Source organism: Rana temporaria, chromosome 5 (assembly GCF_905171775.1).
Source record: "Rana temporaria chromosome 5, aRanTem1.1, whole genome shotgun sequence".
NCBI classification, from domain to species: Eukaryota; Metazoa; Chordata; class Amphibia; order Anura; family Ranidae; genus Rana; species Rana temporaria.
Window position 1 is genome coordinate 83,461,635 of NC_053493.1, and position 26,897 is coordinate 83,488,531.

Genomic DNA, 26,897 nt, shown 5'->3' on the forward strand with positions numbered 1-26,897 from the left:
GCCTGCGCCTGCCGTGTAGAGCTGACTGCGCAGGCGCCGTAAAGTGCCGAGTCCCCTTTGGATATTTTCGGAAGGCGATGACGCGCTTTACCCCGAATGTCAATCATCTAAGCCTCGTCTTAGGAACGCCTACTCCCCGGGGAAGCGAGAACCCGGAAGCCCCGTGAAAAAAACCATAAGACCGCAAGTACAGCGGTACAAAAAAAAAAATCCAGTATACTGTAGATGTCAGCAGTATGCTGGATGTAACGGTCTATCTGTGTTTTAGGGTTAACCCCCGCTTTAATGGTATACGGTGTATTACTTCTACTATCTATTGACGTTCGTATTGTTGGCGTCGAGTTGCTGATTGGATTCAGGACCAGCTGTACCCACTGAGTTGACGGACCATATAAGCCTTTGCGACTTGGGTGGTATACGCCTCTCCAAGTCATCGTTATCTGGTAAGCCTTCTCCTGCTATTGGTGGTGGTGCTCCTGAAGTTTGTCTTTTTCCTCTAGAGGTTTGCACCTGTGTTGGAGCTTCCGTCTGTCGGATTACATCCTCATAGTTGGACTTTTGTCACTTCTTGCCACTTATGTTCACAATATTGGACTCAACCCCTTTCTATTTGATGTTACATTTTCTCACTTTCTGGTGACATGTTATATATTTATTCATTTGCATGACTCACGCGAGGAGTTATTTGGTTTTAATGGATGTATTATATATATTTATGTATTATCATTTTAAGTGTTTTTCTAACATTTACACTTGTATACATTAGCGCTACACTTTTTCACATTTATAAAATATTGCTTCTTGTCTACAGCTGTGCTGGCAGCTTATTTTTGTATTCACTTATATACACAGCGCAGTATATTTTTTCATATTTACAACGGTTAAATTATAGTCTCCCCTTTCTCAAAATCAACCATTATAGTCTTGTGTTTCTCAATATCAATTATAGTCCCACCTTACAAGTTCACAGGCCATATTATACAAGCTTGCTATCATCCCACTAGAGGGCAGTGGTGATGCTGTCCCATGGATGGTCCCGGTAGGGGCAACTAGCGATCACCTCCTCCTCTAGTTTACAAAGCAGCTTTGTGCAAGGCTTGTGACTGAATTTTTACATATGCGAAAGAGTAGGAGAGGTGTGGGCAGTCATCTAAATCTAATCATAACTGCATATGCAGAGCCAAATGGGAAAGTTTTGCAAGTATCACACCTGTCACAATGAAGTTGAGAAATATACAAACACCCTGTCACAAACAATGTTTTGTACAAGTTACTGGAGAAGAGATTCAAACCAAAACTGTCAAGTCATTTGAAAAGCAAATCGCAAAAAAAGATCTAAAACTAGATATGTTAGGGACGCTTGTTAAATGTAATTTTACAAGTTATAATCATTTTTCTTAAAGTGACCCTGTCACTAGCTCACAACTTAAATGCTTGTAGCAGTACAGTAACATTTACTTGCAGTATTACAGAGAAAATTAAGTACTGTCCCACAAGACTTTTTTTTATTTGCACCAGCATACAATTTTTCAGGACAAGCTTTCGGGGTATGTCCCCTTCTTTAAGGTCCAAGCAGTACCGATTCACAAAAGTTTTAGCAGAATGTTAAAACAAAAACGCAATCTGAGGGAAAGTTATTTTATTTTTTTATGTATATGGCAATGGTACCATATTTTTCGCTCCATAAGACGCACTTCCCCCCCCCCCCCCAAAAAACGGGGGGAAATGTGTGTGCGTCTTATGGAGCGAATACTGACTGATCGTTTCAGGTGCTACAGGGAGAGAAACAAAAGGGTATTGTTCTTTATTTAACCCCCACAGGATCGGCATTGATATGTAAATTGTGCTGGGAATTGTTATGTTAATGAGGTCGGCCACCGCAATTCATATGCAAATTACGCCCAAAACTCTGCATGCCACTCACCGAGAAGGTGTGAACAGCATACAGGTGAGTATAGGGGGTATGTAGAGGGGATCAAAGAGGGGGGTTTGAGGTGCAGAGGACGTGAAAAGGAGTGCAGAGTTGAATGGGAAGGAGGGGTTGGATTGCAGAGGTTAGCAGAGTAGGGGTTTGGGGGATAGAGGTTAGCAGATGAGTTAGAGGGGCAATGTTGTACTGAGAGGGAGATAAGAATGCAGAGATTAGTACAGAGATGGGGGGGTTACTGTAAATACACCATTTACATCACTGATCAGTGTGAATGTCTCAATATGCAAATACTTCTGTTGTGTTGAGGTCATGTAAATGTCCCAGTTACATTGGGGATCAGTGTAGGGTGCCCCCTTACATTGGTTGTCAGTGCAGAAATATCATTCTGTTAAATGTTATTAAATATTTTAGTACATTTGGTTGAGGATTTTTTTTTCCATATTTTCCTCCACTAAAATCTAGATGCGTCTTATGGAGCAAAAAATACAGTAATAAAGCTAGCAGCAGAGTTGGTGGGATAAGGCAGAGGGAGAGCTATAGACTGGGGGGGGGGGGGTCAGTCATAGAGGGGGTTGTAAAACTGTAGTATAATGGGTAAGGAGGCAGTTATTTTTTTTGTGTCAAAAAAGTATTCTTGGTTCAAATGTTTTTCTTTCCTGGATAGTTCTGAAATCGCCTTTAAGAAAAAAAAATTGATGTATTCTATAGTGTGGTCCGGTTGTGAGAAATCATGCCCCACAGATGTACAGAAAATGTCTTCTTTATGTTCCTTGATGTGTCTGTGCAAATTCATACTTGCATGCAACTTCAAAGATACTTTGCTACACCTTTTGCATTGGATGAGGTACACAACATTACTGGAGGTACAGCTGTATGATCCCATGATATTGAAGATTCCATTTGTGTATGTCAAGTCGCACCAGTGTAAACCAGGGCTGAGATATGATTAAGCTAAAAGAGGTGTGAAACGCATCAGCTGTCTGCATTTTATCTGACTTCGTATGGACTAAAATCAATAAAAAAAAAATCTTTGGAGTGCGGCCATTCGGATCCTTATTTTGCCTACACCTTGGAGCACGCACCCAGGAGACACAACTAAGGAGCAATTGTCTGCTGAAGGCTGTGTTCCAAAACACAAGTGAGATAGAGAGAGCAGGTTAGGAAGCAACAATGACGGACCAATGTGACAGCTTAATAACTCCTCATTTGTGACAGGGCCCAGGATTTTCTGCTGCTTTGGGAAATGAAAGTAAAACTAAATTCCTAAAATAAAAAATTGCTAGGAGGTTGAGTTTTTAGCAGAAGAGACATGCAAAGTCCTTCTGTCAAATAATTTTTTTCCTTCCCTTAGAATTTTAATTTTCCGTACACACTATTCAGCTCAAGCACCGTGCAATGTACATGCCTGTTTATTCCCGATATCTGTCAGATGTCAAGAACGGAAAAAGGTGCGCACACAAGAGTCGAGTCAACAGTGGCCATCCATTGGCCAATGGTAAACACAGAAGAAAAAGCGGAGCAGATGAGACTGGTGGGAGATGGAGCAGCAACTGCCATTATGGATTGGACATCACAGAGAGGGCACTTTTGTAGGCAATTGTGTAATAACGTGCTATGCATATTTACGCATCATGGCATTGGCCCATCCTCAACCGACACTTGAAGTTACATATAGAGATGAGATGAATGACACCCAATCTGGGCGCTTTCAGCTAATAATGATGTGAACATATTTATGGAATGCTGTGAACAGAACGCAGCCTATGGACGGTTGGAGTCATATTACACCTGCATGGCTGACTTTCCTCTAAAGTCTCTAATTACTTTAGGCAACATCTAGCACACAAGAGAAATTTTGCAGCCAAACATCTGATATTTCTATATTTTCGATACTGTCAGCACAGGGCAAATATCACTTGTGTAGTCAGTGGTCACCTTTTCTCCGGGTCTTTCTGAAGGCACGAGGAGATCATCTTTCTAAAAGATTTGCCATACTTCTTCAGCATTTCCTTATCATGCACACCAGTCTCTAGAGTCGGGGGATCATTCTGAAGCGTCAACATTAATACCTGGGAACGAAAATTTAAGCAAACAAAAGATTAAAATAGTCCAATTTTTTTTTAATGTTGCAATTACTTTATTTCTAATGCACCCGATTTTCTAAATGACTGCAATATAGATGTTTACAGAGAACCTGTAGACCCATATTTATGGTAACACCACACATGATCAGGCCTAGGAATATTTATCAGGGGACGAAGCTGGAAGGCAAAACTAGGTTTTGAGATCAGGCGACCACACTACTTTTGTGTATGTGCTTAATTAGGATCTATGCAAGTGCAATACACAGCAATAGAATATGTTTCTTTACATGCAATCTTCTCTATTGTATATTTGCTGCATTACAGCCTTTAACTGTCAGCTGCAAGAGGACGACAGACAGTGGAAGGAGCTGAGGTTCAAGTGATCAGCGCGAGGATGTGTCCCCATTTCAATACACCAGGATAGGCCCACAAGATAGCAGGCTGCCTGGAGAGAGGTTCCATTTAGATCATATGCTTGATGCTTAAGGACATCTGAAGTGACAACATTTATAAGAAAAGAAGCCCACTTCTTCTTGCCGAGTGACGGGTAAAAGTGTTGACTACTTTCGTTTGCATAATAAAGACCAGAATCTAGTGTTTATTACACGGGTCTTTAACCACTTCATTACTGGGCACTTAAACCCCCTTCGTGCCCAGACCAATTTCCAGCTTTCAGCGCTGACGCATTTTGAATGACAATTACACGGTCATACAACACTGTACCCAAATTATATTTTTATAATTTTTTCCCACAAATAGAGCTCTTTTTTGGTGGTATTTGATCATCTCTGCGATTTTTATTTTTTGCACTATAAAACAAAAAAAAGACAGAAAATTTTGAAAAAAAAAACAATATTTTTTACTTTGTTATATCCCATAAAAAAAAAAAAAAAAAAAAAAATTCCCTCGGTTTAGGCCGATACGTATTCTTCTACATATTTTTGTTAAAAAAACAAATCGTGGTGATCTGCGATTTTTTTTTGTCAGGCCTGCGATATTGCGGCGGACGTATCGGACACTTTTGACACAATTTTGGGATCATTAACATTTATACAGCGATCAGTGCTATAAAAACGCACTAATTACTGTATAAATGTGACTGGCAGTGAAGGGGTTAACACTAGGGGGGGGGGTGAGGAAAGGGTTAAATGTGTATCCTGGGTGTGTTCTAACTGTGTGGGGGGAGGGGACTGACTGGGGGAGGTGACCGATGCTGTGTCCCTATGTACAAGGGACACAGATCGGTCTCCTCTCTCCCTGACAGGACGTGGAGCTCCGTGTTTACACACAGAGCTCCACGTCCCTGCTGTCACCGCCGATCGCGGTCATCTGGCGGACATCGCGGCCGCCAGGCACACGCATCGGCTCCCCAGCGATGCGCCGGGCACAGTGTTTCCACGCTGCGCTCCCCCAGTGGCGCGCACGGGGAATGTAAACAGGACGTCCAGGGACATCCACCCGGCACTTGGGAGCCGTACTGTAGACGTCTTTCGTCTATAGCACGGATCCCAAGTGGTTAAATATATACATCAAAGTTGTTGGACTGAAGTAACACGGTTTAAAAATCATAGGTCGTCTTCTGTGCGATTTTCCTAACAACATTTTAACAGGCGACATAGTGCCATGGTCTTTTTGGAAATACATTTCTATGATGGCAGTAACCATTGGCTTCCATAGCAAAAGCTGAAAAAATTTGGGGGCCAATTGTAATTTTTTTTTTATTTTGCCTACAAGGTTAATGAAATTTGTCTAGCACGGTGATAGGTCTAAAGCTATATCAGACGTAAATATGTAACATACCTTCATTGGAGGGTATTTATGATATGGAGCTGCTCCAGTAGCCAATTCAATAGCAGTAATTCCAAAACTCCAGATGTCTGCCTTAAAATCGTATCCCCGAACCTAAAACAGAGTCAGAACAAGTATAGCAATTGTAAAAGTTCAGTCTCTCTCAGTGCATACTGTATTTCCAATTTACAAGCCAAATGACAAACCTGTTGCTTGTGGTAATCAGACTGTTCCTCTTAGATAATTAGGGCAGATCAGAAAAAAATTGAGACTAAAGCTGGCCATATATTATACAATTTTCTTATTCAATTACATTTCAACTATGTAGTGCGAGGGCCTAACTGATTGCATACAAATTGAAAGTGTTTAGGTTTGACTTCATATCATATGGTTTTGTTAAATCTAACAGAAAATTGAAGAAGAACATTGTATAAAGTATGGCCAGCCTCAAGTCGGGCACACACTAACAAAACCAACAGCTCCGGCTGGAGCCGCTGTACTAACCATGCATGGATAGTTCAGCGATTTCCCTCACGGAGCTGTTTTGTTCCGACAGGGGGGTGGGGTGCACTCTGATCTGCGCTCTCAGGCATTGGCTGAGAGCGCTGATCGGGTGTCAGTTGGCTGCTGGTTTTCCAGCATGCACGTCCGACATACAGCAATGGCCAAAAGTTTTGAGAATGACACAAATACCAATTTTCACAAAGTCTGCTGCCTCAGTTTTTGGGATGGGAAATTGCATATACTCCAGAATGTTATGAAGAGTGATCAGACGAATTGCAATTAATTGCAAAGTTCCTCTTTGCCATGAAAATTAACTTAATCCCATTAAAAAAAAAATTCCACTGCATTTGTGAAGAAGGCTTCAGGGTGCCCAAGAAAGTCCAGCAAGCGCCAGGACAGTCTCCTAAAGAGAATTCAGCTGCGGGATCAGAGTGCCACCAGTGCAGAGCTTGCTCAGGATTGGCAGCAGGCAGGTGTGAGTGCATCTGCACGCACAGTGAGGACAAGACTTTTGGAAGATGGCCTGGTGTCAAGAAGGGCAACAAAGAAGCCACTTCTCTGCAGAAAATATGGTGAATGGACTGCTGAGGACTGGGGCAAAGTCATATTCTCCGATTGAAGCCTCTTTCCGATTGTTTGGGGCATCAGGAAAAAGGCTTGTCCGGAGAAGAAAAGGTGAGCGCTACCATCAGTCCTGTGTCATGCCAACAGTAAAGCATCCTGAGACCATTCATGTGTGGGGTTGCTTCTCATCCAAGGGAGTGGGCTCACTCACAATTTTACCCAAAAACACAGCCATGAATAAAGAATGGTACCAAAACAGCCTCCAACAGCAACTTCTTCCAACAATCCAACAACAGTTTGGTGAAGAACAATGCATTTTCCAGCACGATGGAGCACCGTGCCATAAGGCAAAAGTGATAACTAAGTGGCTCTGGGACCAAAACGTTGACATTTTGTGTCCATGGCCTGGAAACTCCCCAGATCTTAATCCCATTGAGAACTTGTGGTCAATCCTCAAGAGGCGGGTGGACAAACAAAAACCCACTAATTCTGACAAACTCCAAGAAGTGATTATGAAAGAATGGGTTGCTATCAGTCAGGAATTGGCCCAGAAGTTGATTGAGAGCATGCCCAGTCGAATTGCAGAGGTCCTGAAAAAGAAGGGCCAACACTGCAAATATTGACTCTTTGCATAAATGTCATGTAATTGTCGATAAAAGCCTTTGAAACGTATGAAGTGCGTGTAATTATATTTCACTACATCACAGAAACAACTGAAACAAAGATCTAAAAGCAGTTTAGCAGCAAACTTTGTGAAAACTAATATTTGTGTCATTCTCAAAACTTTTGGCCACAACTGTACACAAGGTCCGACTGTTGGCCGCTTTCTCCCAACATTCGTCCCGTGTATACAGGGCTATTCCTGGTACACACAATCTATTTTTTTCTTTTTCGTTCAACTCAGCGGGCTGAATGGGGAAAAAAAAAAAAAAAAAGGAGTTCACTGTACTATCCAATGATAGTATAGTGATCTCCCGGCTGAGCTATTGTGTTCTGTTCTCCCCACAGCCATTGGCTGCCAGCAATGGTCGAATGCCAATTTTCCAGCATGCCCATTAGACAGAAAATGGCCGTTCAGCCAGCTTCTGTTGGACAGGCTGGGTGTACACACTGGCTGAATGTCAGCTGGTTTCTATTGAACCCGCCGATATTCTGCCCGTGTGTAAGGGGCTGTAAGCTCACCATATACTGTTGTGTTTATTTTTTTTATTAGCCATAGGGAGGATGGAGGAATCCCCCTGCTGGGACATTGTATTCTTACACCAACACCCACAGCTGACAAAACACATTGATCAGTGGCTGTAGCTGCTGATCACTAAAGGTTTTCTGGCATATCCCTTCCACAGAAGTTGTTTAATCAATCAACTTCTGTGAAGCAGGGACAGCCACACACAGAAAGAAATTTGGCTGGTCGGTCCCTGTGTAACCGCCTGAATTTCGATCAGTGTATAGTCAGCTTTCAACTTTCCCTTTGGACTCAACAGATGAAAGAGGTAAAATGCAGGTGCAGGTGTACTGCAGTCCAAATAGAATGCAATTCGTGGTGGAAATGGCAACGTAATAAAAATCGGCTAGTTATGATGATCATGTCAATTGAACAAAATATTCTAAATGAACCTGCGCATATAGCGACATCTTAAGACAGCTTGGAGAGGAAAGGTTATTCTGGTTAGGATTATGTCCTTCAGATAGAATACTTAATATGCCCATAGATGTCAGACTTGGATCTAATCTTGCTTGTGTACACAGGGGCTCTGCACAGACATAAATGCTTAAATCTATTTTTACTGACAATGGCCCTTATTGAAGAACAGCATCCAGTGCAATTTCATGTTTACATGAGTTTGGCTTTAAAAAGAAAAAAACAGAGCCAACTTACCATATAAAGGCTATTAACTGGATTCACAAGGACAGTATTGAGCTTCAGGGACAAACATTGTATATTGTCTATTTCTCTAGATATGTAGCTAGATAATGCGTGTAGCTCTTTTAAAACTCTATTAAAACACTTGTGCTGCCACCTAGAAAACTGCAAATCATGTCCTGCCAATGGCTCTAAAGATTGATGTTGGCTTATGCAGAACCAATATTCTCTATTTGGTTTGGGTTATTTAGAATACACACACATGCTATATATTTATTTCTAGGTAGTGGAATACATCTCTGCGATACATGTAAAGTTATATTTTTATGAAAGCAAGATACAGATAAAAAAATGAAAATAATCTTTTGATCCTGGCAGAAATCCATCGAGTCTCTAACCTCCTGACAATGCTGCCTCTGTTGAATTGAAATTCCAGGGAGTATTATCAGCTGGGAATGACTTCCCTTTGTAGAACATCTCCCACTCCCATTAGCTAAACACCATAAGGGGGGGGTTGTTCTGTAGTCCTGCATGGAAGAACTAGGCTGAGTAATCAACAGTACTTGGGATTTCATGGCGGCATAAGTAGCATTGTTCGTTCATATAACTAGTTTGGTGCTCACTGAATTTCTAGGAAGTCAACGGGTATTTATTTTGAATTGCAGAGTTTTTAAAGGTAATAACTATGGGGAAATCTGCTTATACTGCAGACATGTACAAAGTAATTTTTTTTGGGCTCAGATATGCACTTTAACCACATAGTCCTTTGACCAAATACAGGCCTTAATATGAGTGCTTGTATAAAAACTTTCCTATTTACGGTTCAAATCTTCTGTTGGATCTGCATAACCAAGCTCGACAGAAGTCGATAAAAAAAATAAAAATAATTGTTGACAAAACAATGACTGCATCTGGTCACTGTTCAGGTATTCTGACAGCTGCCAGAATACAAAAAATAAAAATAAGCGTTCGAGTGATTCCTTCATCTACGCTGTTAGGCATGGATTGAGGAATCTATTAGATATCTTTCATTCAGCCCATAGGTTGAACAACAGAAATCTGTACATACATGGCTACCCCAACTGGTGTGTCAAACTGGTGGTGTTTCGTCACATGTGGCTAGTTGGCTACCCATCAACAGTTTGCTCCGGAAGTGACGTTCTGCTGTAAAATTGCGCACTGCGCTTGCGCGACGCCGCCATGTGTGTTGCAACACTTTTATGACATAACCACACATTAAAACCGTGATGGGTAGCCGAATGTGACGAAACACCGCCATCTTGCTATACTCTGCACTCCACCCTAAGGATACAGTGAGAAGGAGACCGGCAGACCCCCCCCCGCGTTTTACATTTTAACACTTACTTATAACAGTAAACTGAGGTTCTATAGTGAAATACAGTACTTAGAACTCCGTCTGACTCTTTATATGTTGAATTTTACCTCAGTTTCTGTAATAAATAAGTGTAAAATGTAAAACTTCGGGGGGTGTACAAAGATGTCTGCTTTTCCCCTTCTCACAGTATCCTTAGGGTGGAAGAGTGTGGAGTATAGCAAGATGGCAGTGTTTCATCATATTCAGCTACCCATCACGATTTTAGTGTGCTGTTTTGTCGTAAAAGTGCTGGATCGCATATGGCGGCGTCGCGCATATACAGTGCGAAATATTTCAGTGGAAAGTCACTTCCAGAGCAAACTGTGATGGGTAGCCATATGTGACGAGACAGCGGCTCTCTGGCTGTTGCGGAACTCCCATCATGCCTCTGCCTGTGGGAGCCATGCAATGCCTCATGGGATTTGTAGTTCCGCAACAGCTAGAAGACTGCCAGTTTGACACCTACGTAAACTGTGCGCTCAGGTCAGGGACGGATGTGAATTGTACTGTGTAAAGCATATTTCAGTACTATACAAATATAGATAAATATAAAACTAAAACAAACATTAAGAAATCATTTGAGACATTTGTAGCAAAAATATTCATGCCCAAAATGAGACATCACATTAATTTCAGAAAAGCATTCATAAATAATCTTCACAGTTAAACGAGTCATTTGTAGGAGAGCAGTGATTAGTTGCCAATCCTTCCTTTTCAAGGAAACAAGATCTCCATTGTTGTTGATAACAAAGAAGGCAACATTACCTGCTCCATGACCTCTGGGGCCATCCAGCAAGGCGTGCCCACAAACGTCTTTCTCACTTTGTTCCTGGTTATGTCACCACCTGTGGCTAGAAATGCGCTGACACCAAAATCTGGAGAAGCAGAAGACAGGAGATTGTGTCAGTAGAATGGAATGATCGGTAAGAAAATGATTACGCTAAGAAGCACTGAGAGATTAAAATATATAAAATGTTGTATCCCTTCTCTACAACATTAAGGTTAATACACCCCAAAAAAATTACAGCACTCACAACCTACCCCAAAAGATACTGCTTGCAGGACTTTTCATAACGTCCCGCAAGTGCACTGCCCGAGTGTGAAAATTCACACTGGAATGAATAGGAGTGCTGTGCAGTGCAGGGTGTGCCAACATGGCCTCATCCACCTTCCTACTGCTGTAGTCCAGCTTCTTTCAAAATGTATCAAAACAGCATCACACGTCAATATACTATATATATTTATATACGCTCATTATTGCTAAAATTACTGTGACATTCAAGACGTCGCTTGGTGTAGTAAGATAATAGAAGGGTTTGTTAATTGAGGAAGAAATGGACTTTCTAGGCACCAATGGTTAACACAGAATAGGTTTTTATTGATGCAATCCCAAACACATGGGTGATTGAACCAACATTACAGTACATATAGTAAAAAATACATTAAAAACATAGATTGTCACAGAATAGTTCTGTAATACTAAAACAACTCAGATGGAATTTACTAGAACCAATAGAGGTCCACTAGGGACATCAACATAAGTTGATGAACAACGTAATTATTGATAGACGTATTTTTGCATGAGCTCTACATGTTTCGCAGTTGAGTGCTTCTTCAGGAGCTATAGATTTTCTAAAAAGAAAAAAATAGACTATTATTGGTTTACAATTTAGTGTATTATTAGACATTTGTAGATAACAATAAATTGTATCCAATGTGCAATAAAGCACTATAACAAAAGATGCATAAATGACCAAGGTTGCCACAGCGCCACCATATATGTCCCTACATCTCCTGCATGTGGTCCCTCCTTGTGCTGTCCCTTTAGTGTCTAATAATACACTAAATTATAAACCAATAATAGTCTATTTTTTCCTTTTTAGAAAATCTATAGCTCCTGAAGAAGCACTCAACTGCGAAACATGTAGAGCTCATGCAAAAATACGTCTATCAATAATTACGTTGTTCATCAACTTATGTTGATGTCCCTAGTGGACCTCTATTGGTTCTAGTAAACTCCGAGTTGTTTTAGTATTACAGAACTATTCTGTGACAATCTATGTTTTGAATGTATTTTTTACTATATGTACTGTAATGTTGGTTCAATCACCCATGTGTTTGGGATTGCATCAATAAAAACCTATTCTGTGTTAACCATTGGTGCCTAGAAAGTCCATTTCTTCCTCAAACAACAAACCCTTCTATTACTATCTAGGACGTGGCACCGCAGTACTTCAGGACACCCATAGTCCATCCTATGGTTTGTGTACCCCAAACCCTTTTAATTCTGATGTAGTAAGATGTCCGCTGCAGCCTTCTGACTGCAGGTGTTCTGTCAGATTAGCAAACCTGGCAGCGGTGGAACACATGCACGGCTGATGGAACGTCACTACTGTTACCTAATCTGACAGGTTGCCGATTCTGATAAAAACACCAGCAGTGATTGCATGAAAAAAAAAACACAGACAGGCTGGTTGTACTGAAGTCAGTCAATGGATCGACTTAACCACTACCAGCCTGCCCATAGATGGATCTGAACCATCCGAGATTCAATCTATCTATAGCCAGCTTAAAGCGGGGGTTCGCCCTGTAAAAAAAAAAAAAAAAGTTTTTTTTTATTAGACAATTAAATTCGGCATCGTAGCGCGAGCTACGGTATGCCGGTCTTACATTTTTTATGCCCGTACTCACTGCGGTATCGTTGATTGAAGAATCCGGGGAATGGGCGTTCCTCTGGTGAGAGAAGGTGATTGACGGCCGGCCCTGGCACGTCACGCTTCTCCGGAAATAGCCGAAATAGGCTTGGCTATTCACGGCGCCTGCGCATAGCCTGTGCGCAGGCGCTGTGAATAGCCGAGACCTACTCCGGCTGTCTTCGGGGAGCGTGACGTGCCAGAGCCGGCCGTCAATCATCCTCCCTCTCCATAGGCACGCCCATTCCCCGCGGGAGTCGGATTCTTCAATCAACAATAGCACAGTGAGTACGGGGTTTAAAAATTTAAGACCGGCATACCGTAGCTCGCGCTACGATGCCGAAAGTAATGGAATAATGGGGTGAAGGAGGGTGAACTACCGCTTTAAGACTTGACTATAACAAAGTTTCATTAAATTACAACTCTATGTACACATAATATCACATAAAATAAAGGCTTGCATGCTCCAAAATATCATTAATTTGTGCATTGAACAGGGCGGGGGGAACAGATGAATCAAATTCATGTTCAGAAAAACCTACCTGCTATTTGTACAGAGCCATCTTCACCCAAAAGTATATTTCCAGCTTTAACGTCCCTAGAAACAATGAAAAAAAAAGTGATGACTTCTAAAAATAGAAAAAAAATGACCACCTTTGTACTTTTATGTAGAGGCAGCAGCGGGTCTGGTTTGTGTAGAAAATCTGCAGGTGCCCTACATAGTCTTGTGCTTCACTTCCAATGCTAAAAATCACCATCATGTATTTAGGCACATATTACATTACATTTAGGTAAATGTTACACAGTATTCACTTTTTGTTTTTCTTACCCCGCTGCTCCACTTTTAATAATTGTCCTTCATATACATATCTGCAAATGCTCCTTCTCATGGTCATGTACATATCAGGGAACTTGATTAGCATTCCTCACTTAGGCCGGCCACAGTCGGTTCAAATCTCAGCTGGTTCAGGAGGAACCAGCCGAGATTTGAATCATGTATGGGCAGGCTGAGTGTACCAAGTTAAAATCGATAAATAAACTTGCGTACAACCGGACTGCTGGATTTTACTTGCTATCAAATCGCTAGAAGCTGCTCTAGCCGCTAGTAATAATCACCGTCTTCTCCGAGTGGGGAAGGCCTCCCCCGTCGGAAAGAATACAATGTCTCGGCAGGAGGGATTTGTGCCAATTTCTTTCCTAAAATAAATTTGCACCATCTATGGCCGGCCTTAATGACAAAGGGAATCGTTCATTAAAGCGGAGTTCCACCCAGAAAATGAACGTCTGCTTATCAAATTCCTCTCCCCCTCCGGTGTCACATTTACCACCTTTCAGGGGGGGAGCAGATACCTGTAAAATCCAGGCATAGATCGCCGCACTTTCTGTGGCGAACTACTCCATATCTGGTCCCTCCTCCGCCCCCCTGATGTCTTCTGGGAGACACACAGGTCCCAGAAGACAGAGTAGGAATTCAGAACGCACAGCACAACTCGTGCATGCGCAGTAGGGAACGAGGAGTGAAGCCGGGAGTCTTCACGTCCTGGTTCCCTAACCAGGAATGGCGGGGCAGCACCCATGAGTCAATCCGAAGATCAGCTTTGGGTGCGGACATCGCGGGCTCCCTGGGACAGGTAAGAATTCATATATTAAAAGTCAGCAGCGACTATACTTGTAAAATTCACAGGCGGAACTCCGCTTTAATGGATACAAGCATATGGCCTTTGATGTCCTCCTGTCTGGCTGTTCTTGACTTTGATACTTTCTAACACTAACTGACCTGGAACAGATGTCCCAGAGTGAACCGGGAACTCCTAGCTTGCATGGTGTTCCTTGTCATCATTCAGAATGTACTGGAGCCACTAGATTCAAATTACAGGCAGGCTTCACAGCCAGATCCCTACTGCACATGTGTAAAGCGCGATGCGCTCTCACTGGCCTGGAGAAGGGGGGCAGGCTGCTGGCGCACTTTGCCGCAGCACAGTCTCCCGGAAGTGGGGACAGGGCACCTGGAAAGAATACCGCTTTGGAAGCGATTGTACGATAATCAAACCATTAATACAGAGCTTTCAAAAGCCGATCACAACTTTATCTGATCCGACTTGCACGAAAATTCTCATTAATGGTATATTGATACATAGGGAAGCTGGAATTTAGAAAAAAAAAAGGGTGAACTTGGCTTTTAAAGTCATTGTAAACCCACCTTTTGAAAAGACAAAAAACACACCACCTACAAGACAAAGGCATAATGAGCTAGTATGCACAGCATACTAGCTCATTATGTAATACTCACCTCAGATCGAAGCCCCCGCAGCCGTCCTCATACACAGCTTGGGCAGCCGACATCTCTCCCGGGGGTTACTTCCGGGTATTGCGGCTCCGGTGCCGTGCTTGGTTCCTGAAGAACTTGAGGGCCATAGTTTGGAGAACCATAATCTAGACAAACATGAATACCTGAAGCAGTGCAGGAGGACCCCAACTGCAAATGCCCATTTTAGAATTTTTGCCTTTTTTAAACATCAGCGTTAGACACAGCCAGCCTGCCCTTTACATGATCTTCCCTCAAGTCCTACGTAAATACTAGCATTGTTTGTAAGTGGGGCAGAACAGGAAAGGCTTAAAAAAAACAAATACAATTATGTTAATTATCTCTTTACGAGGAAATAATAACTTTAAGGACCTGACAAGCGGTCACATATTATAAAAAGGTTCCCACAGAAGAGTGATCACAGGGAAAAGACTTGCTTTCAAATGTTTGCTCTCCTCACATAATGGCGTTTAGTGGCTGTAATTACTCCATCAAGTGAGGTGTCTGAGAAACTCTCACACCCACACTTGTGAATGAAGCCCAACTCAGGTGTGCCCTATACAAGGTCTCTGGATTTGATTTTTATTTAAAGCGGTTGTAAACCTTAAATTTGCACTTTTACCTACAGGTAAGCCTATAACAAGGCTTACCTGTAGGTAAAAAGAATATCTCCTAAACCTGTACGGTTTAGGAGATATTCCCCTCGCAATGCGGGCGGCGCATGCGCAGGGGGGATCCACGGCGGAAGATCCGGCAGCCGCCGGACCTTGCCGATTTTTAAATCTCCCGCGCGCATGCGCGGGAGTGACGTCATCGCCGCTCCAGCCAATCACAGCGCTGGAGCGGCGCCGCTCCAGCCAATCACAGCGCTGGAGCGGCGATACCCGGAAGACACGCCGGAGCAAGATGACATCTCGCTCGGCGTGAACCAGGTAAGTGTTGTTCACCTCGTTTTTAGGTAAGTATTTCATAATCAGCTATTATGCGGTGCATACTAGCTGATTATGCATTTTGCCTTGCAGGTAAAAAAAAAAAAAAAAAATTATATATGCGGTTTACAACCGCTTTAAGTGGAAAGTAAATAAGACAAAATTTACTTCTCATGTTACCGACACATTTTAGGTTTCTAAATCACCTTCAAACTAACAAGTGTCTTTTCTGCAAGTGTCATTTCACACCATAGAAATAAAGTCCGGAAGCTTTTCTGCATGTGCGTCTTTGGTGCAGTCCAGTGCATTTTTTTCTTAACTTTAAGGGCCAGTTCAAAGCAGATGTAGTTCTGTGCGCTTTTTTCTGCACTAAAAATGCATGCACAGTGTTTTCCATGTATTTCAATGGCTCTAGTTCACACCAATGCAGTCAGTTCCAGTCAGTTTCTGGACAGTTTCTGCACCAGAAACTGACTGGAACTGACTGCACTGGTGTGAACTAGAGCCATTGGATTACATGACCACAAAAATGCACTCTGCATCAGTTTTTGCTTACAGTTCACACAACATACAGTTCCAGTGCATTTTTTATATCATTTGTTAGGTTCTAGTGCATTTTTGATACCATTTGTTAGGTTCCAGTGCATGTTTGATACCATTTGTTAGGTTCCAGTGCATGTTTGATACCATTTGTTAGGTTCCAGTGCATTTTTGATACCATTTGTTCCAGTTAAGTTCTGTGCAGATTCTGTCACCTTTCAGGGGGATGGGGGGGGGGTGCAGATTACCTGTATAATACAGGTATTTGCACTCACTTCCGGGGAGAGACCCCCACGGGAGTTATTATACTTCCTGTTAACCACCAGCCCGCCCCCCCCCCCCCCCGCCGCCTTCTGGGAAACACACTGGTCCCAGGAGACAGCCGGGACCACTGGGAACGTGCCACTCGCGCATGCGCAGTAAGGAACTGGGCAGTGAAGCCTCAAGGCTTCACTTCACGATTCCCTCACGAGGATGCAGGCGAAGGCAGCAGAGATACGAGCAATTGCTCGTCTTCTGCTGCCGATATTGTGGGCGCGCTGGACAGGTAAGTGTCCATTCATTAAAAGTCAGCAACTGCAGTATTTGTAGCTGCTGGCTTTTAATATTTTTTTTCTTTTTTTCGCAGGACCTCCGCTTTAATTTCCTGTCCCATAGCCAAACAGAAAGTGAGAGGAAATCCCTGTAAATTAAGGGAATTCTTTGGGGACCCCCAGGTGCCCAGAACGAGTGTCCCCATTGGACGGTTTACCCGATATTACTTTTATAAATAGAGAGGGTGAATCTCCTTAACTGGGGCACAGACAGCAATAAAAACTTACAGGTGTTCTAATCCCTCTCCACTCCAATGTTGCCAAAACACCAACTGATCTTTGCAAATTCATAAGCCTAATGTCTAGTAGACTGGATGAAGTGACTGCTCGCCCCTTTCATAGCATTGGTTCCAAGCCACAAGCTGCAGAGGAGCAGAGCAAGACTTCCAGAATAGTTGAGCATTGACTAGAATGGCACAAAAGCCCCTATTAATGCAATTTCAAAGCTGAATATTCACTGGGCTCAATACCCATTAATTCTATGTTGCCACCATGATACTTTTTGCAACATTTCCCTTGAGCAAGACGCACACAAACTGTATTCATTCAAACCAGTGAAGTAGCTCACTCAATTATTTCCATAATTGCATACTACACTTCCAGTGAGGGAATGGCTGGAAATATAAGATGTATGCACTTCGAAATTAGTGAGGGTTCAAAATATAGGATTCCCAAATTATACATCAAGACAAGAAATAAACATTGGTATTGGTGTACAGAAATGTAGACGGGGGGCTGGGAAATTTACCATTACCATTGCACACCTACCTATGTATCTGCCCGTTTTTATGCAGGTACTCGAGGCCTTCAAGAACCTCCTTTAGCATAGTAGCAATGCTTGCCTCATCCAGTACTCCATTCTTATGTTCTCCTTTCGCTATAATATGTTTGATGATGTCCAAGACGGAGCCTGTAAAGTTCAGAAGATAAAAGTATTCATCAATGTGAGAGGTTTGTGAGCAAATATTTTCAAAGATGAACCAAATGCAAGCTTCCCCTCAGGGCTTTAATGCAGCAGCACAATAGTATCTCACAACTATATTTTATGTAAAAAACATAAGTTTATTATACAAAAATAGACAAAAACAGAAAAAAAAAATGTTAAAACATCAAAAGAAAAAATAATAATGCGAGATGTAAAAGGCTTGATCTTACAGTGATGGTTAAATGTCAGTACCACAAAAGAACAACCATCATTAAAGCCCAACTAGAGTTTTCAGACAAAGCATGTAGTGAAAAGAGGTTTTAGCATTCTATGCATCAGCCCAGGTTCACACTGGGTACGATTTGGTACGATTTGAGATGCGATTTCACATGTCAAATCGCATCTCAAATCGGCGGCATTTGCCGGCAATTGTCGGCAATGTCACCGTCCTAATCGGTGCGACGCCGCATCTGCAGTGCTGCACCGATTTCAAAAAGTAGTTCCCGTACTACTTTTTGCGATTTCGCAATTTACATTGAACCTTGCACAGATGTCTCTTAAATCGCGGCAAAACCGCAGCCACAAAATCGCGGTAAAAACGCGATTTTTTTTACCGCGATTTTGAATTTGCAGCAGTGTGAATCTAGCCTTAAGTTAAAAAATGTTCTTTAGTGGAGACACCCCTAAACTTACCTGAGCCCTGTAATTCCCGCGACAGGAACGAACACACCAGCTTTGGCCGGTGTCTCGTGTCCAGATTGGATAGATTGATAGCAGCGCAGCCGTTGGCTCCCGCTGCTTTCAATCAAATCCAGTGACACAGGCGGTGGAGCAGAGTTCTGATGTCTGTGTCAACAGACGCAGCAGCAGTACACGGAAACACACCCCCATGGGTGTCCTCAAGGAGAGCGCTTCTCCGATGGGGCACTCAAGAAGAGGAGGCGCCAGGAGCGTCAAAGAGGGACCTCAGAAAGGGAGGATTGGGGCCACTCTGTGCCGAATGCACTGAGGAGGCAAGTATGACAATTTTGAAATGAATTTTAATTAACAACTTTACTACCGCACTTTCACCCCCTTCCTGCCCAGGCCAATTTTCAGCTTTCAGCACTCCCCCCCCCCCCCCCCCAGTCAGTAGTAACTGCAAGCTCTGCCGATTCCCCCAAACACTCAGCAGTAACCGCCAGCTCTGCCGATTCCCCCAAACACTCAGCAGTAACCACCAGCTCGGCCGATTCCCCCAAACACTCAGCAGTAACCGCCAGCTCTGCTGATTCCCCCCCCCCCCCCGCTCTGCCGTAAACCCCCAGCTCAGCAGTAACCCCCAGCTCAGCAGTAACCCCCCCCCCCCCACAGCTCTGCTGATCCCCCCCCACTCAGCAGTAACCCCCCACAGCTCTGCTGATCCCCCACTCAGCAGTAACCCCCCCCCACAGCTCTGCTGATCCCTCCCTCAGTAGTAACCGCCAGCTCTGCTGATTGCCCACTCAGTGGTAACCGCCAGCTCTGCTGATGCTCCCCTCTCTCAGGTCCTCACTAACCTGCTATATTGCTCTCACTCCACACCACGTGTGACATCTGTTTTTCCTGCTGATCCTCTGCTGCTCACGCCTCTCTCTCTGGTTCCCACTCACCTTCTACTATACGGTTCCCATGTTGCACACCACATGTGCCATCTGCAAGTTGCTCTGCTCCAGTCCAGACCCCACTCACCTTCCTGCTGCACACCAGATGTGAGGTCTTCACCAGAAACTCCCAGAATATATACACACATGAACTGGAAGTGACTGCTGATGACGTCTTTCTGGCTTGCTAGTTGGTTGGTTTCCTAGTGCATCTTGGGATATTTCATACCTGTGATACCACCAACAAAACAAAGCGAACTCTGAATAAAAGCCCCGCAAAAGCTCTAGATGCTGTTAGTCTGCATTGTCAGACTTCTATGGAGGCTTTGAAGATGCTTTAAAGCACCAAAAAAGCAACATGGGGTATCATTTTTGAAGCAAAGCAAACACAACATGTGACAAGAACTGTGATTGGCATTTAAAAAGCATGTCAAACGCCACATTTTGAAGAACGTGTAAATGAGCCCTGACCTCAGAGATGCTGCTGAATGACCTCAGGAGAGCCGTTCACATCAGACATTCTACAAATGTGTCTGAGCTAAAGCAGCTTAGGAGGAATGTTTGACCATTCCATGTTACAAAACGTTGTGCAGGTCTGATCCAGAGCTACCAAAAGCACTTGATTGAAGTCATTACATTAAAAGGAGGTTTGACCAGCTACTTACTTTCCTACAGCACTGTGAATGTTTAATGGTTGGGTTTCAAAAAAGCCACAAGAAATTAGATTTGTTTGTGTTACCAGCTTGTGTTTGTCTATTGCTTTGACTTCAGTCGGCCATAGAAGGACTGAATGTCTGCCAGTTCAGCAGGGACTGGGAGATTCGATCTATGGGCAGGCTTGGCTGTGCTGAAGTCGGTCCATTGATCAACCAGACTGTCAGATTTTTTGCATGCGATTACTGCTGGCGGCTATAGATAATCATTGTGCAAAGCTCCGGCCAGCAAAACACGATCGCTGCAGGAGGGATTGGGAGAATAACGTAATTTTTCATCATCAATGTATGACTTGTATGAGTATCAGATCACATTTTATGGCAAATTACTGCAGAAAATCAGGTAATTCCAATAGGTTCACATACTTTTTCTTGTCACGGTATGGTGTAGTATACTAATTAGATGAGATGGCAGCATGAGTTTTCTATTTTCCCCTCTGTTGTCACCTGGTGATCTGGCCAGTAACATATCTCCTGTATTAGGCCTCTTTCACACTGGGGCAGGAAGTGCGGTGGCGGTAAAGCACGGCTTTACCATTGGAATTGCGCCGGTATTCGGCCACTAGCAGTGCAGTTTTAGCCCACCGCTGCAGAGGCGCATTGCCGGCGGTATAGCTGCGGTTTCCCATTGCTTTCAATGGGAAGGAGCGGTAAACACACCACTCCAAAGATGCGGCTAGCAGGACTTTTGGAGCGGTCCTGCTAGCGCACCGCTCCAGTGGGCAAGCCTTCAGACTTTCACACTGGAGAAACAGCAGACGCCATTTAACCACTTAAGCCCCGGCCAGACCTTTAGGCAGCTAAATGCCCAGGCCAGGTTTTGCGATTCGGCACTGCGTCCCTTTAACAGACAATTGCGCGGTCGTGCGACGTAGCTCCCAAACAAAATTGGCGTCCTTTTTCCCCCACAAATAGAGCTTTCTTTTGGTGGTATTTGATCACCTCTGCGGTTTTTATTTTTTGCGCTATAAACAAAAAAATAGAACGCCAATTTTGAAAAAAAGGCAATATTTTTTACTTTTTGCTAAAATAAATATCCCCCAAAAACATAAATAAATGTATTTTTTTCCTCAGTTTAGGCCGATACGTATTCTTCTACCTATTTTTGGTAACCACAGGGGGCGCTGAAGGAGTTTCGTTTCACCTAGTGTGTGTTTACAACTGTAGGGGGGTGTGGCTGTAGGTCTGACGTCATTGATTGTGTCTCCCTATAAAAGGGATCACACGATCGATGCAGCCGCCGCAGTGAAGCACGGGGAAGCCGTGTTTACATACGGCTCTCCCCGTTCTTCAGCTCCGGGGAGCAATCGCGAGGGGGTGGCTAGAAACGAATAGCTGCACCCTCATCCCGGATCGCCCCCCGTTGATTTCCGACCTCCGCATGTACCGGGGGGGGGGGGGTCCCTGATCGGACCCCCGACCCGCGGAAAGGCAGGGACGTACATGTATGCCCATATGCCTGTACTTGCCATTCTGTGGACGTTCATATAAATGCGGCGGTCGTTAGGCGGTTAAGGTCTTTTTGCAGGCGCTATTTTTAGCGCAATAGCGCCTGCAAACCACCCTAGTGTGAAAGGGGCCTTAGAGTGTCCCCACTCTGGATGAAGCAGCACAGGGGGCACCTTTGGACAGCAGCATTGTCAGTCTGGGATGAAGGGAGTGTTGGATGCACTCGCAGATTTAGATACACTAACAAATTGAAGCTGAACTCCAGCTATAATCTTTATAAGCATTTACGAACAAACCATCTCATTTTGGAATAAAGGTTTTACATAAATAAAAGCTGACCATTGTAAACACAGGGGTCAACGATTTGCTCAACTTTAACTGCTACATCTGCAGGACAGCTTGTTCAGCTAAAAAAACACCAAACTTACTGGCCGGATGATCAGGCAAAAATAAGAGAAAGACAAAAAAATAAAATAAACGCAGCTATTACATCCAAGAATTGGTAAGCAGCAATATAATAAATGTTTAATACCGCTTTAAAGCTCAACTCACGACCCTCAATTTGTTTTCTAGTTTTGGATAGAGTGGAGAAGATTTAATATTTCTGTCAGGCTCTTATTTCTAGAAGTCTAGGACTGCAATTGTCATCAGGACAGGAAGTCATGGACCGCAAGGAAATATATATATATATATATAAAAAGAAGAAAAAAAAAAAAAAACACTTCACACTGCTATTACATTTTGTTCTCACATAGAACCATGAACAGCAAAAAGAGAACTAAACAGACAATGGACAGAAAACCAAGATAAAAACCCCTAATCATTAACTAACTGAAAACCAATATACCTGGGCAGCATCCTATACTCCTTGCTTATTCCTATGTACAGAAAAATGTTGGGACAGTGCCTTATCTGTAAAGTATTGTACCTCGTATTGTGTTTGCTGGGGAATTGGCATGCGTTCCGGAAAGTGGAACTAGCATGGCTTGTGCATGTCAGCAACTGGAAACAGACAGTGTACACTGCACAACTATGCAATCAATATGGATTTAGATATTACTTTGGAAAAAAATAAATTGCTGCACTGATGGGCGCTGTACAGGCAGCACTGATGGGCAGAGGTAACCTGCTCTGATCTGCACGGATGATTAGTGCCATGATTATCTGTGTAAATAATGTATTCACTGTGCCCTGTCAGCCTTGCAGATTCTCAGCTCGCCTTTCCTCGTATAGAAACAGCATGCGAGGAAAGAAATGCGAATAACTGGCAAGTCTGTTTACATGTGGCCAGTTGTGACACCTGCTTATCACATGGTAAAGGGCAGCTGTGATTGGCCCTTTACCGCAATCTGTGATCAGGACACAGCGGTCACAGAGTGCACCAGATGCTCGCCTAGGGGGCATGCAGGAGGCCCGCTTCTGAGAGGACTGGAGAGCCACGCTGCAGCCGTCTTTTGGCTTTAGTACGGGCAGAAAGGTGTAATGAGATAAAGTAGAGTTGTCCAGGCCTTTACCCACAGCAACCCGCCACCCAGCCCTGATGGTACTTTTTTTTTTTGGGAGAATCCCTCTTTGTAGGTTACTTTTTTCATATAATTCGAATTTACCCCCTACATATACCCAGTGAAGAGAGTAGCCTCAGGCAATACACAGATTAAACAAATCTTCCTACATAAATTAGACCTGTTTATTTGTGGTCTTCTCTTCATCAGTTTAAAACGTAGAATCTATACAGCTTGTCTAAGCTATAAGAAAGGAGAGGGAAGGGAGCTGAAGTTACACTCTGCAAAGCTCAGTGGGAGACAATTGGACGAAAGGGACACACCCCCTTCACACAGCTCACAGGAACAGAACTGAGGCCCTCAATCACAAGTTGTGTGCTGGAGATCGCTCCCGTCACCGCTTTAGCTCTTGGAGTTCAGAAAACCTTTCCGAAGTGACTTGTGTAGATAGAGGAATGTGGCAACAGACAGAAATTACAAAGTACTCTGGATTCAGACAAGTACACACTATAGAGGGATATGCTTTGTTCAGATTTCATGTCCGAGATTTACAACTACTTGAAGTTCTTTTTTTTTTTTTTCTACTTTAAGTACTTTAACCCAGGGCTCGACAAATCCCGGTCGCCAGGGCGACTAGAAATAGCATCCTGCCGAGTGGGCTTCGGAAGGTGGGCAAAAAAAAAGTGTTTTGTTCCATAGTACCGGCGCTCCGAGGACTAGGCCGAAGCCGCGGCCTCTTCCCAGGATCGCTGCTCGCGGCCTTTTCCCAGGATCGCTGCGGGCAGGATGTTTTAGGCGAGGCCGCGGCTTCGGCCTAGTCCGCAGAGCGCCTTTTCCCCAGGATAGGCCCCCACCTCCCCCGCCGCGCGTTCGCGCCGGGCCCGTGACGCCCGGTAATTGAGGCCGCGGCTTTGCGGCCTTGTGAAGTCCCCAGCTCTTCCTTCTGTGAGCTGGCGCCATCTGGTGGTGGCCGTTGGCATTACAAGTTAAACAGCAATTCTAATATGTCATTTTTCACTGCCATCTTCTTCCCTCTAATTAGAACCCCCAAACATTATATATATTTTTTATCCTAACACCATAGAGAATAAAATGGCGATTGTTGCAATACTTTCTGTCACGCCGTATTTGCGCAGCGGTCCTACAAGCGCACTTTTTTGGGAAAAAAATTACACTTTTTTTAATTAAAAAATAAAACAGTAAAATTATCCCCATTTTTTTTAATATTGTGAAAGATAATGTTACGCCGAGTAAATTCATACCCAACATGTCATGCTTCAAAATTGCGTCCGCTCGTGGAATGCCGACAAACTTTTACCCTTTAAAACCTCCATAGGCGACGTTTAAAAAGATGTACAGGTTGCATGTTTTGAGTTACAGAGGAGGTCTAGAGCTAGAATTATTGCTCTCGCTCTACCAATCGCGGTGATGCTTCACATGTGTGGTTTGAACACCATTTACATATGCGGGCGCTACTCACGTATGTGTTCGCTTCTGGGCGCAAGCTCGTCGGGACGGGGTGCGTTTTCTGGCTCCTAACTTTTTTAGCTGGCTCATAGATTCCAAGCAAATTTGTCAAACCCTGCTTTAAACCATCAATGGGGTAGACTAGAAACCCACTTCATCCTAATTATTCTGTGGGCTGCAAACAGGGACCTCATAACTGCCAATGAGGTATTGGAGTGCGATGGATTGTTGATAAACCAGCTGTTAAAACTGGACAGAGGCTCTGAACCTTTTCATGTTCTCTCCAAAACAAAAAAAATAAAATGGTAGCTCAATCATCTGCTTTTTCTCCTTGACAATCTGCGCATGATTAATAAAAGGATCACAGATCTATAACAAGGGATTTTTACTTCCTCCTGTAAAATCCGTGTAAGTGGTAACAAGCGTGACTTGTCCATGCTCATTATTTCCCACAAGGATTCTCCTACACTTCCCAAATTAGCACAAGAGATTTTCTATTCTGCTACAAAAAAATATATGAACAAGTAATCGGCTCACCAAGTGCAATTCTAAAAATATTTGTACTTAAAGACATCACCGTCATACGCCAAGTTAAACCTCCATTAACTTGCTACACTTTTATCAAGCAGAACAATAAACAATGAAATAACATTTTTCCCTGAAGGTTACCAACTGCACCAAGTGGCAGTTAGTCTTTCATGAGTGAACATCACAAGAGAGAATTAACTTCATTGTCAATGTGTGAAGATATAACGAGCCTTACACCAGTCAGATTGTTAATTAGATGTCTCTCATCTGATTCTGCATAAACTCCAGGATTAACAAATCATTCAATCATATATGGTCTAATTATCTTCTACACACTGGATCTAATTGCTGCCAATGCATCTCCGTACAAGACTCTTCCCAAACAAAACCTGAAGTAATTGGCATCACAGTATGATCATAAGTGAGATACTTGTACATGATTGTTTAAAAAAAAAAAAAAAAAAAATTTCTTTGGGGAGGGAAAGTGCATTTTAATCCAATCCAATTCCAAGCAAATATAAAATGTCAAGATTTGCTTCAGGAAGAATGGTCAAACATTCCCAAAGAGACTCCTAAACCTTGTGGACAGCCTTCCCAGAAAAGGGAATACCTTTTATACCTGTTATACCTGCAAAGGGTGGCCCAACTCAATATTCAACCCTACGGACTAGGACAGGGATGGCATTAAAGTTCATGTGTGTGTAAAGGCAGGTGACCCAATACTTTTGACGAGAGAGAAAATATATATATGTATGTATGTCTATATATAGACACACAAACAATATATATATATATATATATATATATATATATATATATATATATATATATATATATATATATATAATATATATATAAGATATATATAATATATAATATATATATATAAGAGCTGCACGATTCTGGCCAAAATGAGAATCACAATTTTTTTGCTTAGAATGAAGATCACGATTCTCTCGCGATTCTCACAACGTAAAATCTTTTACATTTATACAAAAAATAAATGGGCTAACTTTACTGGCTAGTTTTTTTTTTTTCATTCATTTAAAAAGACTGCTGCGCAAATACAGTGCAACATAAAATATTGCAACAACCGCCATTTTATTCTCATAGGTCTCTACTACAAAAATATATAATGTTTGGGGATTCTAAGGCTTCTTTCACACTATGGATTGTATGTCCGTTTTATAATATCCGTATTACACCTATTAACGGACGTTTATTAATGGATTTAATAACGGATAAATATTTTACCATTCTTCCTTTATTGAAAACGGATAATGTTTATCCGTATATATCCGTATATATCCGTTATATCATTCCTTTCTAACGTCCGTTAATAAAAACCATTTCACCCTTTCTTGAAGTCCAGCTCCAGAAGTCTTTACTGAGCATGCTCAGTAAAATTAACGTCCGTTAACATAACGGACATTTACGGAGAATGAATGAATGAAAACTTATATAGCGCAGCACATGCAAATTTAATCGCCTCTGGGCGAACGTTAATATATCCGTTACTTGC

At 42.8% G+C, this 26,897-nt stretch overlaps 1 protein-coding gene across 2 annotated transcripts in view; it reads right to left on the reverse strand.

Moving 5' to 3' along the window:
• Window positions 1-26,897, reverse strand: part of OXSR1 (oxidative stress responsive kinase 1) — a 187,504-nt gene that overhangs the window by 39,886 nt on the left and 120,721 nt on the right. For both annotated transcript variants that reach the window (XM_040352781.1, XM_040352780.1), the window contains exons 4-8: window positions 17,938-18,079; window positions 13,345-13,400; window positions 10,875-10,984; window positions 5,815-5,916; window positions 3,866-3,999 (exon numbers count right to left, since the gene is read on the reverse strand). In XM_040352781.1, coding sequence (XP_040208715.1) covers window positions 3,866-3,999; window positions 5,815-5,916; window positions 10,875-10,984; window positions 13,345-13,400; window positions 17,938-18,079 — 544 coding nt within the window. The remainder of the gene's footprint in view (window positions 1-3,865; window positions 4,000-5,814; window positions 5,917-10,874; window positions 10,985-13,344; window positions 13,401-17,937; window positions 18,080-26,897) is intronic.